The following is a 17889-nucleotide window of genomic DNA, read 5'->3' as shown; positions in this document are numbered from 1 at the left end:
CCTCTGCCTTCAGCTCAGGTCATGATCCCAGGATCCTGGGATTGAGCCCTGCATCAGGCTCTCTGCTCAGCAGGGAGCCTGCTTCCCTTCTTCTCTCTCTGCCTGCCTCTCTGCCTACTTGTGATCTGTCAAATAAATAATAAATAAAATTTTTAAAAAGCAAAACAAAACAAAAAACCAAAAAGTAATTTCAAAAGTAAATAAGTAAAATAAAAAACAGTAATTTCTAGTATTGTTTCCTGTCTTATTTCATTGTGAAATATCAATATCACATGACATTGATATCATGTGATCATGATCAATGATAAATATCATATGATATTGTTGGCTTTAAATTTCAACATGTTAAAGAAGCATCCTTCTATTCTTTGTTAAGACTAAGACTTCTTTTTTTTTTTTTTTTTTTATTAAGAGAGCTCCGCGTGATATATGAGCCAATGCAAGGCTCACACTCACAACCGCAGGATCAGGACACTCAACAAATTGAGTCACCCAGGTGCTCCTTTTTGTTAAGATTTTTAAAAATGAGGATTAAACACTGGATCTTTTCTAATGGTCTTTTTAATTATGTTATTTTCCCTGAGGGTTGCTGGGGAGTGGGTTATGGACACTGGGGAGGTTATGGTGAGCTATGGTGAGCATATGGAGTGCTATGGTGAGCAATGTGAATGGTTTAAGACTGATAAGTCACAGACCTATACCCCTGAAGCAAATAATACACAATATGTTAATGAAAAAAAAAGATAAATTATGTTATTTTCTGAACAGATACAATGTTCACAGCTCAAAATTCTAAAGGCATTAAAAGGTAGGGTGCAAAAATTGTATCTAGTATTTATTATCCTTCCAGAAATATTTTAATATTATATGGATATACAGATATAAACACTTTTCTTCAAAATGGTAGTATTCTATATATACTATTCCGCACCTTAATTTTTGTTTATATTGTGGAGAACACCCACATTAGTAAAGAAGAACTCCTTCTTTTTTTTTTTAACAAGTTGCACAGTATTCCATTTCATAAACCCACCATAATTTATTTAACCAATCCTAGCAAGACACCCTAGAGTTGGTTCCAATTTCTTACTATTACAAACAAGCTACAATAAAGGATATCCTTTTGCACATTTGAGTATACCTGTACTGTATTCTAACAAATGGAACTGCCTGGTCAAATGATATGTGCATTCCTAACTTTGACAAACCAACTGCCTTTTTTTTTTTTGTTCTTTTTTAACTTACCATAAAGAGTAATAATTGTATGAAAATTATTTCATTTTTTTCATTTGAGTATAGCTGACAGACAATACTACATTAGTAAATTATTTTATTCTTAATGCCCCTAGATGTCACTATAACTTACCAAATAAATATTACCAAGTAGCTCTTCTATAAAATCGAATTAGAACATTTATGTAAAGAAATTATTTACCAAAAGAAAAAAAACTACATCTTTTACATATACCCATATTTTTCAACAATCATACCCAATTTCTGAAGTTTGTCCCATATCCTATGAGCAAATTCTGTTCTCTCTGAGAGCTGTAGTTCAGGCAAGAGAGAACCACAGCTGCGCAAGAGAAGCAAGGCTTGATTACCACCTGGGCTACCTATGAAAAAAGAGAACAGATAATATTTAATGCAGTAGCAGTACCATACAGATAAATATCAAAACATAAACCAAGGGACGCCTGGGTGGCTCAGTTGGTTGAGCAGCTGCCTTCGGCTCAGGTCATGATCCCAGCGTCCTGGGATCGAGTCCCACATCGGGCTCCTTGCTCCGCAGGGAGCCTGCTTCTCCCTCTGACTCTGCCTTCCACTGTGTCTGCCTGTGCTTGCTCTTGCTCGCTCTCTCTCTGACAAATAAATAAATCTTTAAAAAAAAAAAAAAAAAAACATAAACCAAAATCTGTAAATACTCAAAAATCTCCTGCCTCAGACAGTATTAAAAGTACCCACAAGCTGGGAAAAAACCTTACCCAAATCTACAAGTATCATTTACAATGTTACTAAAAGTTATGTTTTTAAAATTAGTTTGTTTTCTAAGGGAAGCTAAGATTAGCAATCTATGTAATCTGCAAGACTCTATACCATATAAAAATACCCAGAACTGAATTTATAAGCAGTGCTTACTGCAATTCAAAGGCTAAGCTTCTTAGTATCTTAAGAAAATAGTACAATACAGTACAGTTAAAACTCATCAATACCAAATTTAGGTTTACAATCAATTACAAAACAATACAAACTTCCTTCTCCCTTTTTCCATGTATCTAACGTGTCCCTGAAAGCTGACTTTTAAACCAAACAAAACCAAAAATAAACCACTTACTATATGATTCCATTTAATAAAAGTATCCTTAATAAGTAAATCTGCAAGTCCAGAAAGTACGTTAGTTGTCGCCTAAGGCTGGAAAGGATGAGGGGTTAGGGGATAAAGGCTAAGGATTTGGGAGACTTCTTTTTGAGGAGATAGAAATGTCCTAAATGTAACTACGGTAATAGTCATACAACTGAATATATCAAAAAGAGAAAATAATACAATAGCCATTAAGTGCACATAATTAGAACGGATACGTCCTTTGATACCCCTCATCATTAGATTCCACAGCTTCTTAATGTGAATGAAATCCAGATGGGCTTTAGGAAGCTGGTACATGTTGTGTAACTAGATGCAAAATTATGAGTGTGTTTGCATGTGGGCTTGTGGGGGGGAGGGTGGTAAGAAGGTCCACAAGCTTCTACTGGATTATCAGAGTAAGTGGCTCAAACAGATCGTAAAACTAAGTGAAAATGAAAGGGAAATAAGAATTACCAGTCTTTCTGGAAATCCATCATGCATAAGCATCTTAAAGAAAGCGGACATTATACAATGGAAGGTAAGAAAAACAGTAACTGCCAAGACAATTTACCACTGAGAGTGACTCTCTTATAAACTAGGGAAAGGAAAAAGACCCATTTTTAGTTATGATCAAAAAAATAACAAACAAAATTGAAAATATCAAATAATGTGTTCTACAGTGAGCCTGCCCACAAACAGGTATTTATTAAGACATTCAACTTTTTGCACAGAAAATTTTCAAATACCTGAGTTACAGGTACTGTCAAAGACTTTTTGTAGAAGAGTCTTTGGGATGCGGCCAGTTCTTCGGACAGAATTATCCAGTCTCATTAGAGCCCAGTCAAACTGACTGGCAGTCCTTCTATGAGAAGAAGCAGGCTCCTCTTGAAGATAATTCTTTTTCTCAACAGCAATGGCATATCGCCTGGCTTGGTTCAGTAGCCCTCTATAAAATGAAACACAATTGGCAATTAACTAAGACAATTCCTCATATAAGAGAACTTATATTTGTTCTCTTCTTGAGCAAAATTTATACAAAGTTTATTGGTTACCAAATACCTAATTTGGCAGGTAAATATCAAATTAAATACTCCTAAATATCGAATACCTAAATTCTGGTGCAAAAGCAAAAATGCTCAGAATGTAAGAAAGAAGTTTTGCCTTTTGCTTCAAATAAAATCACATGTACACACAAGTATGCAAAGTAAATCCCTTAAATAATTGATTTGGTCTTGAAAACCTTCTGCACGGAATCATTTCAAACTAAGACAATAATATGGTATGCTTTAAGTGTTTGTTTTTTTTTTAATTTCCCTTAAGCAAAACCAGGTTAATGAAAGAAAATGAGGCAGTTTATGCTACAAAGCTCTTCTCATCTCTACAAATGAGACAAGAGATCTAAAATATATATATAATTCTGATAACTGCTTTCAAATGTTTTCTAGGTATAATCTCATTATGAATTTAATAAAAGACCAATGTCCAGGTTCAAATTATGCAGGGTTTTTTTAAAAGAATCATTCAGGACAAAAGAATTTCCAATCTGTCTAAATAAATTTGAAACATTTTATAGTAACAATGTTTCAGTTCCCAATTCATATCTGCTTTTCATCTGTCAAACTGCTAATTACATACTTTTCTACTTATTTTAACAACTACAATCATAAAAAATAAAACTGGTTATCTAGGGGCAGTGGGTGGCTCAGTCGGTTAAGCATCTGCCTTCAGCTCAGGTCGTGGGATTGAGCCCTACATCAGGCTCCTTGCTCAGTGGGGTGCTCAGTGGGGAGCCTTCTTCTCCCTCTGCCTGAGGCTCCCCCTGCTTGTACTCTGTGTCAAATAAATAAATTCAATCTTTAAAAGGATTTCTGGTATTAAACATTAATTTTCAGAAAGTAAAAAAAGGGTCTGTCTATTGGGTAACGTCAGACTAGTACATGTGTGTTTATAAAGAGCAAAAACCTTTAAACCATTCAGTATTTTAATACAGAGTTTAACACGTAAGCCAAATGCTTTAAAACAATGAAAGCAGAGGTATTCCACACTATAGAAATACAGGCTGTACCTGATTTACAAATATCAAACTTAAAAATAATCCTTATGTGTGAGGATAACCCTGTCATAAATCTTTGAATCAAATTTACATTTACTCTGTATTCCAACACCACTTTCTAACACAAATTTTCTGGGGTTTTCTTGGGTTTTGTTTTGTTTAAAGACGTTATTTTCGTGAGAGCCAGCATGAGCATACACATGAGCAGGGGGTGGGAAGATTGGTGGGTGGGGTTGCAGAGGGAGAAGCAGGCTTCCAGCTGAGCAGGGAGCCTGATGCAGGCCTTGATGCCAGGACCCTGGGATCATGACCCTGAGCCCAAGGCAGATGCTTAATCAACCACCTGAGCCACCCAGGCACCCTATCACAAAATTTCTAATGTGCAAAGATTTACACATTTATCCCAAAATACCTTAAACTTTCCAATAGCAGCCAATAAATATAACTAAGTAATATATACAAAGCACATATTAACGAAGTATGATGTAAAAATACTTACTAATCCAGGGATGCCTTTAGGATGATAACCCCATTTTTCTTGTATATGCACATCTTTACCACAAGTACCAAAAAAATATTTACAAAGTAGTGAGTTTAAAAATAAAACTGTTAGGATGCCTGGGTGGCTCAGTCAGTTAAGCTTCAGGCTCCTGCTCAGATCAAGATCCTGGGGTCCTGAGATGGAGACATCCTCCATCCTTAAACCCCTCCCCCCAATCAGGGCTCCCTGCCAGTGGACAATCTGCTTCTACCCTCTCCCTCTGCTCCTCCCCTCCTCCCCCACCCTGCTAGTGCTTTCTGTCTCTCTCAAATAAAAAAAAAAAAACTTTCCAAAAATAAATAAATAGGGATGGCTAGGTAGCTCAGTAGATTAAGAGGCTGCCTTTGGCTCAGGTCATGATCCCAAGGTCCTGGGATGGAGACCAACGTCTGGGCTCCATGCTCAACGTGAAGCCTGCTTCTCCCTCTGAAGCCTGCTTCTCCCTCTGCCTGCAGCTTCCCCTGCTTGTGTTCTCTTTCTCTCTGACAAATAAATAAATAAAATCTTAAATAAATAAGTAAAACTGTTGTTCTTAGCCTGGAAAACCAGTCACAAATTGAATAACTGAGTATGTGATGCTACAATAAAGAAAGCTATACCAAAAGTTTCACCACAAGATTATGTAAATCACAAAGGCAGTAACTTGATGCTAGACCAGAAACTCTACCAAATCACAAGCACTCTGGCCTTCAAGGATTCTATCTATGTAAACAAATTGGAAAACAATGGAAAAAATCAGGACACTAAGACAAAGTCTTCTTACTTTTACAAACCTAATGTTCAGTACATTATAGATGGCTAATTGATTAGTTTGTTAAAATAAGCTGAGTTAATTAAATGTTAACCACCTACAAACTACAGAAATATATACCACTCCTAAATATTTATCCTCTATTTTCAAAGGTTTTCTCTGGCCATGAACCTATATCTACTGGATCAGTTTTTACTGAACTATACCCTTGTTAGGCAAACACAAAATAACATTATTTTAAATCATCCAGAATATATGAAGTTCAGGTGAGTGTGCAATCAATAATATTGTTCTGGGACGCCTGGGTGGCTCAGTTGGTTAAGCAGCTGCCTTCAGCTCAGGTCATGATCCCAGCGCCCTGGGATCGAGTCCCTGGGATCGAGGCCCTGGGATCGAGTCCCGGGCTCCTTGCTCAGCAGGGAGCCTGCTTCTCCCTCTCCCTCTCCCTTCTCCCTCTCCCTCCCTCTCCCTCCTGCCATTCTGTCTGCCTGTGCTCGCTCTCTCCCCCTCTCTCTCTCTGATAAATAAAATCTTTAAAAAAAAAAAATATATTGTTCAACAACGAAAACTGATTAATATGTAAATTTCAGAACTGCAGGAGTGCCGGGCTGGCTCAGTTGGTGGTAAATGCAACTTGTCATCTCGGGGTTGTGAGTTCAAGCTCCATGTTGGGTGTAGAGATCACTTCAAAATAAAAAATGTTTAAAAAAGAGAAAGAAATTTCAAAGTTGTAGTGAAATATATTTGCCAAGTTTTTTTTTTAACACAACTCAAATCTTGTAAGCTGTGAAAAAGCGCAAAAGTAAAACTTTTGCTAAAATTCAGTTTTCGGGGCACCTGGGTGGCTCAGTGGGTTAAAGCCTCTGCCTTCAGCTCAGGTCATGATCTCAGGGTCCTGGGATGGAGCCCTGCATCCAGCTCTCTGCTCGGCAGGGAGCCTGCTTCTCCCTACCCCACCCCACCCCCGCCGTACCCCTCCCCCGTCTCTCTGCCTACTTGTGATCTCTGTCTGTCAAATAAATAAATAAAAATCTTTCTAAAATAAAAATAAAATAAAGTACAGTTTTAAAATGTAAGTTCTAACAAATACAAAATTTAGACAGAAGCCAGGTTAATAAACCAGAACTTTATTCTCAACATTTTAAAGCTAATTTTTCCTCACAAACAGATCTTTAATGAGGCCAAGTCTCCTTCGCACAAGTATACTTGACTTTAATTAGATATGCTGAACTATGAATCCACCATAGAATGAATGACGGTGAAGGGTTACATACTTAACTAAAGGATGCTTCACTCTTCAAAAGGAAGTCTCCAGTGCTTCCCTACATGGCAGTGCTTTCTACATTGATTATTTGGCCCAAAATTTATTTTTAAATTCCACAGAAACACACCCAGTAGGAAATTAGGAACTCCATGCCTGGAACAGTACGTATGTTATGACAGAAGTAAAGAAGAAGTCCAGGGGTGAAAGTACGTCCGTGTAGTGTAGCACCTACCTATCAGACTTGCACAAGCCAAATTCTGATGACCAAAACTGGTGTAACCATGTAAGGGAAAATTATTATTATTATTATTTCTAAGATTTTTATTTATTTATTTGACAGAGAGAGATCACAAGTAGGCAGAGAGGCAGGCAGAGAGAAAGAGAGGGAAGCAGGCTCCCCACTGAGCAGAGAGCCCCATGCGGGACTCTTAATCCCAGGACCCTGAGATCATGACCTGAGCCGAAGGCAGCGGCTTAACCCACTGAGCCACCCAGGCGCCTCATGTAAGGGAAAATTATTAACTTTTCATCAATGTGTCATAAATTGCTCCTTTGCATTTCTTTTTTTTTTTTTAAGATTTTATTTATTTATTAGAGAGAGAGCAAGCACAAGCAGGGGGTGCTGCAAGCAGAGGGAGAGGGAGAAGCAGGCTCCCCACAGAGCAGCGAGAGCCTTATTTGGGACGATCCTAGGACCCCGGGATCATGATCCGAGCAGAAGACAGTCGCTTAACCATCTGAGCCACCCAGAGGCCCTCCTTTGCATTTCTGAGTTAAACATCTTAGGTTCCCTCCAGAGACTCTGGCAATCACCACTGTATTCAGATAACCCTTTAACTTTCTCTGGCAAAATCTGGCATTGTTATTCTCAGTGTTGTTGTTGTTGTTTTAGTGCTGGTGGCAATTATTTTAACTCTTCAGTACAAAAAAAATAATGATTTTATGTTTGAATGTCCCTATTTCAAAAAGGCATGCAGTGCAGATTATTTTAAGCAAGCTTCCATGGGACTCCTCTCTTAAGTCTGTACTTTTTTCCAATATTTTACCTTTTCAAGGCATTTTTGGGTTTACAGAAAAACTGTGCAGTGAGTACAGTTCCTGTATATGCTCTTCCCCCTCCACCCAGTTTCCCCTATTTATATCTTGTATTACTGTGGTACATGTGTTATAAATAATAAACCAATCATGATACATTACAGCCCGTAGTTTACAAGAGGGTTCACTCTGTGTATGTACATACCTATGGGTTTTGACAAATGTATGACAAGCATTACAGTAGTCACCGAATTGTTTCACTGCCCTAAAATTGCCCTGTGCTCCACCTATTCTTCCCCTCCCCCATTCTCCTAAACCCCTACAACCACACTTCTCCTTCTCTATAGTTTTGCCTTTTCCATAAATCCCAGGACTCCAGGATCATGACCTGAGCTGAAGGCAGAAGCTTAACCCACTGAGCCACCCACGCACCCCACTCATTATTTTTTAGCTTCAAATGTGCACCAAACTAATTACACGTGTTCTCAAACTCTCCCTCCCAAGTTAACTCCGTTGCTCTTATGAGTCACTCTAGCATCTAACACTTTGGAGCTCCCAGAATTAAAAAAAAAAAAAAAAGGGGAGGGATACAGATATGTGATAGAGTGATAGAGTAGGTATAACCAGTAACTGACGTTTATCAAGCATTTAATGATGCATGCTAGGTAACAAAACTTATTACCATAATCCTCATTTTATTGATAAGAAAACTGAAACAACTTGCCCAAAGTCACAATAAAAGGTAGTTAATGACAGGATCCAAGTCCCAGATCTGTATTTAGGTAATCTCTCTGAAATGAGTTCAACATGGCAGAAAGGCATCAAGGAAACGAACATGGCTACAATAGGGGGTTCACACTAGAAGTAATGAAAATTAAAACTGGACTGTGAGGGTGAGACTAGAGGATGGAAAGCCTCCAATGGCTGAAAAGAAAGGCATTTAGATTTTATAACATGTCCAAAAATACAAGACTGATGTCCATAAAGCTGCTCTCCCCACTTATTTTGCTGTACTGTTCTGTAGACAATGGAGATCTCAAACTTATTTCATGGGCTCACACATCTCTCATTTTACCTATTCCGCTTGAGTTTCCCTTAGCCTGTTGGTATGTATGATTACATGGACTGATTTTCAAATGTTGAGTCAGCTTTGCACACGTGGAATAAACCCAACTTAGTCACAGTATGTAATTCTTCTTAAAAAGTTGCATACAGATACTGATTCCAGTTAAGTTTTAACATGTTAAAAACTCAAAAATATAATGCCTCCTTTTATTTATTTAAAGTATGCTCCATGCCCCATGTGGGACTTTAACTCACAACCATGAAATCAAGAGTTGTATGCTCTACCAACTAAGCCAGGCAGGTGCCGAATAATGCCTTTTATTTATTTTTAAAGATTTATTTATTTGAAAGAGAGACAGAGAGAGAATATACACATGCATGTGGGATTGGAGGGAAGTCAGAGGGAAAGGGAAAGAATCTTAAGCAGATTCCCCATAGAGCATGTCTCAGTGCTCAATCCTAAAATCCTGGGACCATGACATGAGCCAAAATTAAGCGTCAGACGATTAACCAACTGAGATGCCCAAGGTTAAGGTCAGGAATACATCTTAATTAAACCTGGACTGGGAAGGTGAGACTAAAGAATGGAAAGCCTCCACCAATTTTTTAGCTGAGCATTAAAAGCAGCAGCCATGCACAACAGAGAAGTACTCCAAGCAAGCCAGACAGTCAGCAGGCCAAGCAAGTGAGCAACACAGATGGGATGAGGTTGAAGAGGAAGACTGGGCTAGTGAGTGGGCTAGATCATGAAAACCTGTGACAATAGATGGTCTGGATTTTATTTTCAGTACAGATTTTATTTCAATTACAGAAATTGACGGTTTCTAAGCAGGGGATGTGGCGTGATCTATTTCCATTTTAGAAAGATTAGTCTAGCTGGGGAATGAAGAATAAATTAGAAGGTAGCAACAATTAAGAGAGAGATGCCATTTAGAAAACTATTGCAGTAGTCCAAGTAAAAAGCTGAGGGAAGTCTATACCAGAGTGGGTGTGGAAATGGGAAAGAAACACCTATCACCAAAGTTCCCTGACCATTTAACTGCAAATTCCAAGCAACAAGTCTCACCAATGCAATTTGTTCATTCTCACTTCCTTAAATATGATGAAGAAAATTTCATGTAAAAGTGCCTTAGAGGCTTACTTAATCCCCTTATACATCCTACCCCATTATGAACCATTTTCATGAACACTTAACAAGCACAATCTTAAGAGACAAAAATAGGGGCTCCTGGGTGGCTCAGTGGGTTGGGCTGCTGCCTTCGGCTCAGGTCATGCTCAGGGTCCTGGGATTTAGTCCCGCGTGGGGCTCTCTGCTCAGTAGGGAGCCTGCTTCCCTCTCTCTCTCTCTGCCTGCCTCTCCGTCTACTTGTGATCTCTCTCTGTCAAATAAATAAATAAAATCTTTAAAAAAAAAAAAAAGAGAGAGACGAAAATAGAAGGCTCCATGGCACTGCAGAAACACAGGAGCTCTGAGCTTTACGAGCACAAGACTGAGTCCTATAGACCAGCCTGACTTCAGGCTGTGCCATTTTATAAGATGGGTGGCCAAATTACTGCAACTCTAAGCCTGTAAAATCCGCAAGTTAACAGTATTTACCTCACGAGGCTATCACAAAGATTAACTGAGATACTGCAGTGTTTCCAAAAATATCACCCGTCTGCTAGGCAAGATGGTTTTAGGTAGTATTTAAACAAAAAATTTTCATTTCAGTCGTTTTATCTATTTTAATTAATATTTAAAAGTAACTATCACATCAAGCTCTTTATTTTACTAATATTTTTGCTTAAGATAAAATTAAGTTATAACATCAGTTTAAACCTAAAACCAGGGCGCCTGGGTGGCTCAGTGGGTTAAGCCTCTGCCTTCGGCTCAGGTCATGATCTCGGGGTCCTGGGATCGAGTCCCGCATCGGGCTCTCTGCTCATCGGAAAGCCTGCTTCCCTCTCTCTCTCTGCCTGCCTCTCTGACTACTTGTGATTTCTCTGTGTGTCAAATAAATAAATAAAATCTTTAAAAAAAAAAAAATAAATAAACCTAAAACCAATGTTAAGAAGAACATTAAATACAAGTAACAGTGTCAGTAGTACTTAGATCGGACCAAAAAATCTGAAGGCAGTACATAATCGCCGGAAGGTTGAGCAAAACTGAGAAAAGTATACACAGAGGACCCTGCAAAGTCAGCATAATAAATATTAACTGCACACTTCCCAGAGCACCTTCTTTTAAAAGTGTAATAGCAGAAAACACACTTATTTTTAAAGACCTAGTCAAATCTAAACTATGCCTATTTAACAACTATGTGACTCTGGTAAAAGTATTTGTTCTTTTTTTTTTTTTTTTTTTTTGAAGATTTTTTTTTTTTGTTTATTTATTTGACAGAGAGAGAGGAGAGGGATGACAAGTAGGCAGAGAGGCAGGCAGAGAGACAGAGGGGGAAGCAGGCTCCCTGCTTCCGAGCAGAGAGCCTGATGCGGAACTTGATCCCAGGACTCTGAGATCATGACCTGATCCGAAGGCAGAGGCTTAACCCACTGAGCCACTCAGGCGCCCCGTATTTGGTCTTTCTAATCATTAGTTACTTCCTCTGAAGAAAAGTACCTACCTTGCAAAGATCATATAAGGAAAAAATATATAAAATTCCTAACAAACAGGGCTCAAAAATAGCTTTTATTATAGAACAGACTTGGTAAGTGTCTGCTGAGTGACCTTTGAAGAAAATATTTTGTAAAGCTATCTCAATGACCTTTCTCATGCAACTATTTCACAAGACTTCAATTCTCCAAAAAGTCTTGTCCAGTTAAGCTGTCCCCTAAACAGACCAAAAATTTTAGACTAGAAAAGCCACTTACAACTCTTCCACACTTAAAAGTCTCCTGGCTTGAAACACCAATTCCTTTCCACCTATCCAGACATCCCCTCCCTCTCAAGGTCTTCCAGTCCAAAAGTATGTCTCCTTTGTCTCAGCTATGACAGGAAGTGATGAACAGTTACACATGTTGGGACCTATGATGTGACATGAACAAGACACTCTTTAGGCTCTATAAAGTGAGACAGGGATAGACAAGATTTACTCTCAAGATTCCTTCCAGAGTTTACATTCTCAGATCTTATGTGCTTAGTTATCTGTGATAGTCTTTAATTTCTAAATCTATAATGTATCATATCACCTTTTTAAAAAATGTCTTTATGTCCATAAGCAATCCCCTCAACACCTAAAGCACAATATTACTCAAAACACTTCAAAACTGGGCATCAGTGTCTACAGTTAAATCCCCAACTGGAGATCCCAGATAAATTACTTGACTCTTCTAAGCTTGTTCCCTAATTTGTAATATGAACCCATAGAAGATGAAATACATGTGTGATGTATTCATATAAACAACTTGAAAATGGAAAAGATCTAATCCGAAGGTACTACTATTTATCCTCATCTCCAAATCCAACCTGCCAACATGCTGACCAATCTCCTGTTCACTCCCTCTCAAGAAGAAAAGGAAGTGGTTTGTTTTTATTTTTGCTTCAGTTCTGCACCATCTAGCTGAAGTCCTATGAGCCCTGATCTGTGGATCAATGTTGCTCCTATTGGTCTTTCCATCCCCAGCCTCTATCTCTCCTGAGTCTATATAAACTTTGTCAATACCTGTACCTCTCAAAACCCTCCAATGGCTCTCAATCATCAAATAACCAGCTTCTAATCAACCTTAATAGCTAGAAGGAATCAACGGGCCTTGGTAATATCAACTTCCATGACACCTAACCCCACGTAGCCACACAGGATGGAAGTATGGTCTCCAAGTCCCTCCATGCTCTCCTCCCCTAGAGCACTCTGACTACTTATTACCATGTGTCCTCTTAAACTCAATTGAGCCCCTACCACAAACAAATGTGACTGCTCTTTTCTCTGAAAAACCACAGTATTACGCTCTTCTTTTATGGACAACATATAGGAGTGGGACATGTGCCTATCACAACCCTCTGTAACTGATAAATTTATAAACACACAGAAACCAGAGGCTGAATCATAACCCAGACAGATTCTTAATATTTGCTGAGAAAATCTTTTTCTCATTAAGAAATAAACAAGGGAAAGTTTTCTTTCCTTCCAACCTTAGAAGTCACATCATTCTGTCATAGGGCAGTATGTGCTCTTCACCCTTAAGCCAATCATCAATCTAGATCCACTTCCAAACAGATTTAATTCAAAGCTTATCTTTCTTCTGAAGCACAAGTCTGCAAACTCACAACAAAGTATAAGCAGCTTCTGATTCAGAAGTATGAGAAAAATTTTAAAAAAGTCTGGGGGAAAGCAATAGTATTTGCCCCTCAAACTTCCCACAGAAAATAAGGGAAGAGCTGGTTTTTAAGAAAAATTTGTTTAAAAAAAAGAAAAAAGTACTGACATAGGAATGAGAAGCAAGACTGAAGAATACAGAAGTATATACCTTCTGGCACTTCAAGTCTGAAAACAAATTAATAAAAGTAATTATATTTTTTAAGATTTTTTATTATTCATTTGACAGAGAGAGATCACAAGTAGGCAGAGAGACAGGCAGAGAGAGAGAGAGAGAGGAGGAAGCAGGCCCCCCGCTGAGCAGAGAGCCCGATGCGGGACTCGATCCCAGAACCCTGGGATCATGACCCGAGCCGAAGGCAGCAGCCCAACCCACTGAGCCACCCAGGCGCCCAATAAAATTAATTATTAATAAATTAATAATTCTAGAATTTGACTCAATAATCCTCATCTGTCTTTCATAAGACATACTTAGAAAGCAAGATCGGCATGAATTGCATGTAGTGCCACTGCACTACAGGCATGGATTAAATATCCCTTCAAATGTCTTTGCATGTCACAATATTCCTTCCTCAATGCCTAAGATTTTCAGTGATTTACTCAAAAAATATTTGATACCTATTATGTGCCACAAAGTCAGACACCAGGGGAGGGAAAAAGACAAAATCACTGCCTTCAAGGAACTTACAGCCAGGTCTGGAGGGCTGTTTGGTACATATAATAATGCTTAATGATTCAGGATCTAAGGGAAACACAAAACAGCAGAGGTCAAATGGGAGAAGCAATCAAGATTTAACAGAGAAAAGGAACACCTGAGTAGGGGAAAGGGGCGACACATCCCAAGAGTAAACACCACATTCAAAGGCAAAGAGATGTGCAACATGGACCCACAGAGCTCTGGACCAATAGTACCTTTACCATCTGGGGCTTGTTAGGAATGCAGAATCTCAGTTCCCCTGTCTAGACCTACAAAATCAGAATCTCCATTTTCATGACATCCCCAAGGAATTCTTCCCCCACCTCCCCCAAGGAATTCTTATGCTCATTAAAAAGCCCTGCTGTAGAGGACTCAGAAGTAGTAGTTTGGTATAGCTAGAATACAGAACACCATGGAAAGGAACCCTAAGAAGTGAGGCTCCGAGGCGCCTGCGTAGCTCAAGTCATGATTCCAGAGCCCTGGGCTCAATCACCACATCTGGTTCCCTGCTCAGCATAAAGCCGGTTTCTCCCTCTCCCACATATACATATACATATATATGTACACACGCATATACATATGTCAATGGCTGTCTCTGGGTGACAGAATTAAGGGTATCTTTTTTTGTTTCATTTATTTATTTAATATTTTATTTTTAAATAATCTCTGCACCCAACATGGGGCTCAAACTTAAAATTCCAAGACCAAGAGCCTCACACTCCACCAACTGAGCCAGCAAGGCACCTAAGGGTGATTCTTAATTTATTACTATTCTCTCTGTATTTTGCAATTGCTCTCCAAGGAACATGAGTTTTATAATTTAAAAATATAAAACAGAAGCACCTGAGTGGCTCGGTTGGTTAAGCGTCCAACTCTTTTTTTTTTTTTTTTTTTTTAAGATTTTATTTATTTATTTGACAGAGAGAGATCACAAGTAGGCAGAGAGGCAGACAGAGAGAGGAGGAAGCAGGCTCCCCACTGAGCAGAGAGCCCGATGCGGGACTCGATCCCAGGACCCTGAGATCATGACCCGAGCCGAAGGCAGCGGCTTAATCCACTGAGCCACCCAGGCGCCCAAGCGTCCAACTCTTGATCTCAGTTCAGGTGGCGCTCTCATGGTCACTAATTCAAGTCCTATGTCGGGCACCACGCTGGGTGTGAAACGTACTTATTAAGTAAATAATATAAAATAAAAATATTAATAAATAAAAAATTAATAAATAAAACAGTGTGACTGCAGTAGGTGGAAGAGTAAATATAAAGTGAGGAAATAAGGGAGACAGAAACAGGGACAGGGGGAGGGAAACTGACTCAGAGATGAGTCCAGAGTCCTAGGAAAGGGTTTGTTTTTTTCAGACGGGAAAGATCTTGGCATGCTTGCAGGCTGTGGGACAGGAGACTATATAAAAGGACTGTTAAGAGTACGAGAGAAAGAGGGAATACTCTTCTCATTGCTTGTTATGAGCTGAGCATAGTGGTGAGCAAGATAACGTTCTGCTCTTATGTAATTCACTTTTTCTACTGAGAAAACAAACAAAAAGCAGATTAATATTAGACAAGTCAAACACAGCATGATAAAACTAAAATAGGGTAGTTTTTACATTGAGTGCGGAGATAAACCTCTGAAGAAACAGCATTTAAGCTGAATCCTAAAGGACAAGAAACCATCTTTGCAAAGGAGAGAGAAAGGCCTTGTTATCTCTTGCTTTACAAATCATGAAACTGAGGATCAAAGAACTTAGGTAAGATTATACAGCAAGTAAATGGAATCCAGGTCTGATGAACACTCAGGCCAATACCCTTTCTGCGAGATTCTGTTCTACTGTTTTCCTCAAACACAACAGGAACGATGAGAGATACCATCCACCCTCCTCTGGCCTCACAGGGATAGTTAAGAACTAAAAAATAAGAGTAACTGACACAACTTTCTCCAAATAAAGTCTTTGAAAGAAGAGAAATGCTTTCTGAGAATGCAGAGGCATGGCTCCTGAAGGTTAACTGTTCAGACCTAAAAACAAAATCCAGGAAGGCGGTAAGTTACAAGTAGGCTACATTCCAAAGATCTATAACTGCGTGGTTAAGAAGTCATAAAACTTTTCCTCCATATAATTTTATGCAGAGAATAGGTTTCCAGGCTGCTCCACAAAGATCCATGTAATCATGGTTATTACTATTATTATAACTAATAAAGCACTTACTAGGTACCAGGCCTTATGCTAGGTGTTTTTTATAGATAATCTCATGCAGTACTACCAACGATATTACCACTCCATCTAACTAAGTAAACTGAGGCCTAGAAATGTTAACTTGTCCAACGGCAAATCCTTAGCTCTTAGTCCTAAATTGTCTCCCAAAGTACCTTTATTTATTAACAGTATTTCAAAATCAGTTTTTCTCCAATACTAAAACCTCAGTGCCCATCTCCCTTTCTCAGATGGTCAGAATACTACTCCAGTACTTTTTCACCAGACTTCCTTATCCCCTCTCCAAGTCTATGCCAGACCTACTTCCTGATAAACCTCAATCCATGAAGCATTTATTCATGCGCGTAACACCACTAAGCCCTTGGCATCCTTTTATCCCCACGAAGTGCCCGCACATGTTCCCTTATTCACTCACTGACACTAACATAGCCCTACTGTGACAATTCCCAACCCATACCACACCCCTGTAAATATCGAGGAAAACTCCACTCCAGAAAATGTAGGCAAAAGCCCAAGCTGATCACAATTAAACGTCCCTATCTAAACTATCCCTTGTTCACCCCAAATTCCCAACCTATCCCTTCCACCCCCCAAATATAAACTTATCGAAATCTAAGTTTTAGCTCGTTACTGATCACCGATAATGTTCGCACGTGGGCCAGCATCCAAGCCCGTGAATCCTAAAGAGAAGAGTAACATCAGATCCCAGCAGCAGCCTTCAAAGCCCCCCGCCCCTCACCCCCCCTTAACGGGTCGCCGGTAGCCCGAGGACAGGAAAACGCAGTCCCAAGCGAGAGCTAAATCCATGCCGGAAGCAAACCCAGCACACGGCCGTGACCTTCTCAAGTCGACTGACCCTGTCACCCGAAACCCCCGCTGGGAAGCGGGGTCCAAGACCCCGGGACGTTTGGCCTTAGGGCGAGCAAGAGGGCACAGAGAAAGACAGGCAGGCCCGGCCCCCGCCAGCACCATGACCCCGGGGGACGCCCGCGCTGCAGACAGGCAGCGGGTAGCGCGTGGGCACTCACCCTGCAAGGGGCCCGCCGCAGCCGGCGGGCAGACAAGGGACAGCGTGCGGCCGGCTCAGGCCTCCTGCGAGGAGGCGCAGGGAGAGCGGGAGGCGCGGGGCTGCCCCGGCTCGGAGGAGCCAGCGAGCTGGTCTCAGCAGGGCTGCCATGGCTCGGCCGTCCCCACCGCAGGATGCACGCTGGGCGAGAAGGACAGGGGGAGCACGTGACCGCGGGGTCGCCCGGCGCGGGAGAGCCCAAAGGCCGGACGCGCCAGACGTAGGGGGAGCCGCGCGTTGCTTTACGCTTAGAAGATAGACAAATAGATTTCTCCAAGGACATATGAGCCCCGTGTGATATGTTATTAACAACGTATCGTGCCTGATTATCTGAGCGGGATCCTCTTTTCATTTTCTAACCTTTCTCTCAGCATGTTCAATGCCTCCACCCCTTCACTTTCCAGTTGGTAGAGTCAGCAGAGGTCGACTCCTCCCAGGTTAGCGCAGGGGCTTGCGGGGGGCCAACTAGCAAGGACACCCGGGAACTCGCGAGAAGAGCCGACTATGAAGGTCCCAGCGTGTGGGACAGTTCGCGGTTGTGCGCGGTTTTTGTTGCCGGCTCAGCGCCGAAGTTGCCGAG

The 17889-nt window shown here is 40.3% G+C and overlaps 1 protein-coding gene across 1 annotated transcript in view; it reads right to left on the bottom strand.

Annotated features, from left to right (window-relative positions):
- The window catches only part of LRPPRC (leucine rich pentatricopeptide repeat containing), a 105076-nt gene extending 87605 nt beyond the window's left edge, over positions 1 to 17471 (bottom strand). Inside the window, exons 1-3 of the mRNA XM_059134604.1 lie at positions 17272 to 17471; positions 3088 to 3287; positions 1491 to 1613 (exon numbers count right to left, since the gene is read on the bottom strand). Of these exons, the coding sequence (XP_058990587.1) occupies positions 1491 to 1613; positions 3088 to 3287; positions 17272 to 17420 (472 nt within the window). The 5' untranslated portion in view covers positions 17421 to 17471. The remainder of the gene's footprint in view (positions 1 to 1490; positions 1614 to 3087; positions 3288 to 17271) is intronic.
- Positions 17472 to 17889: the final 418 nt, after the last annotated feature.

This window comes from Mustela lutreola, chromosome 9, assembly GCF_030435805.1.
Source record: "Mustela lutreola isolate mMusLut2 chromosome 9, mMusLut2.pri, whole genome shotgun sequence".
NCBI classification, from domain to species: Eukaryota; Metazoa; Chordata; class Mammalia; order Carnivora; family Mustelidae; genus Mustela; species Mustela lutreola.
Note: the sequence above shows the minus strand (reverse complement) of the source record. Positions and strands in the feature narration are given on the sequence as shown.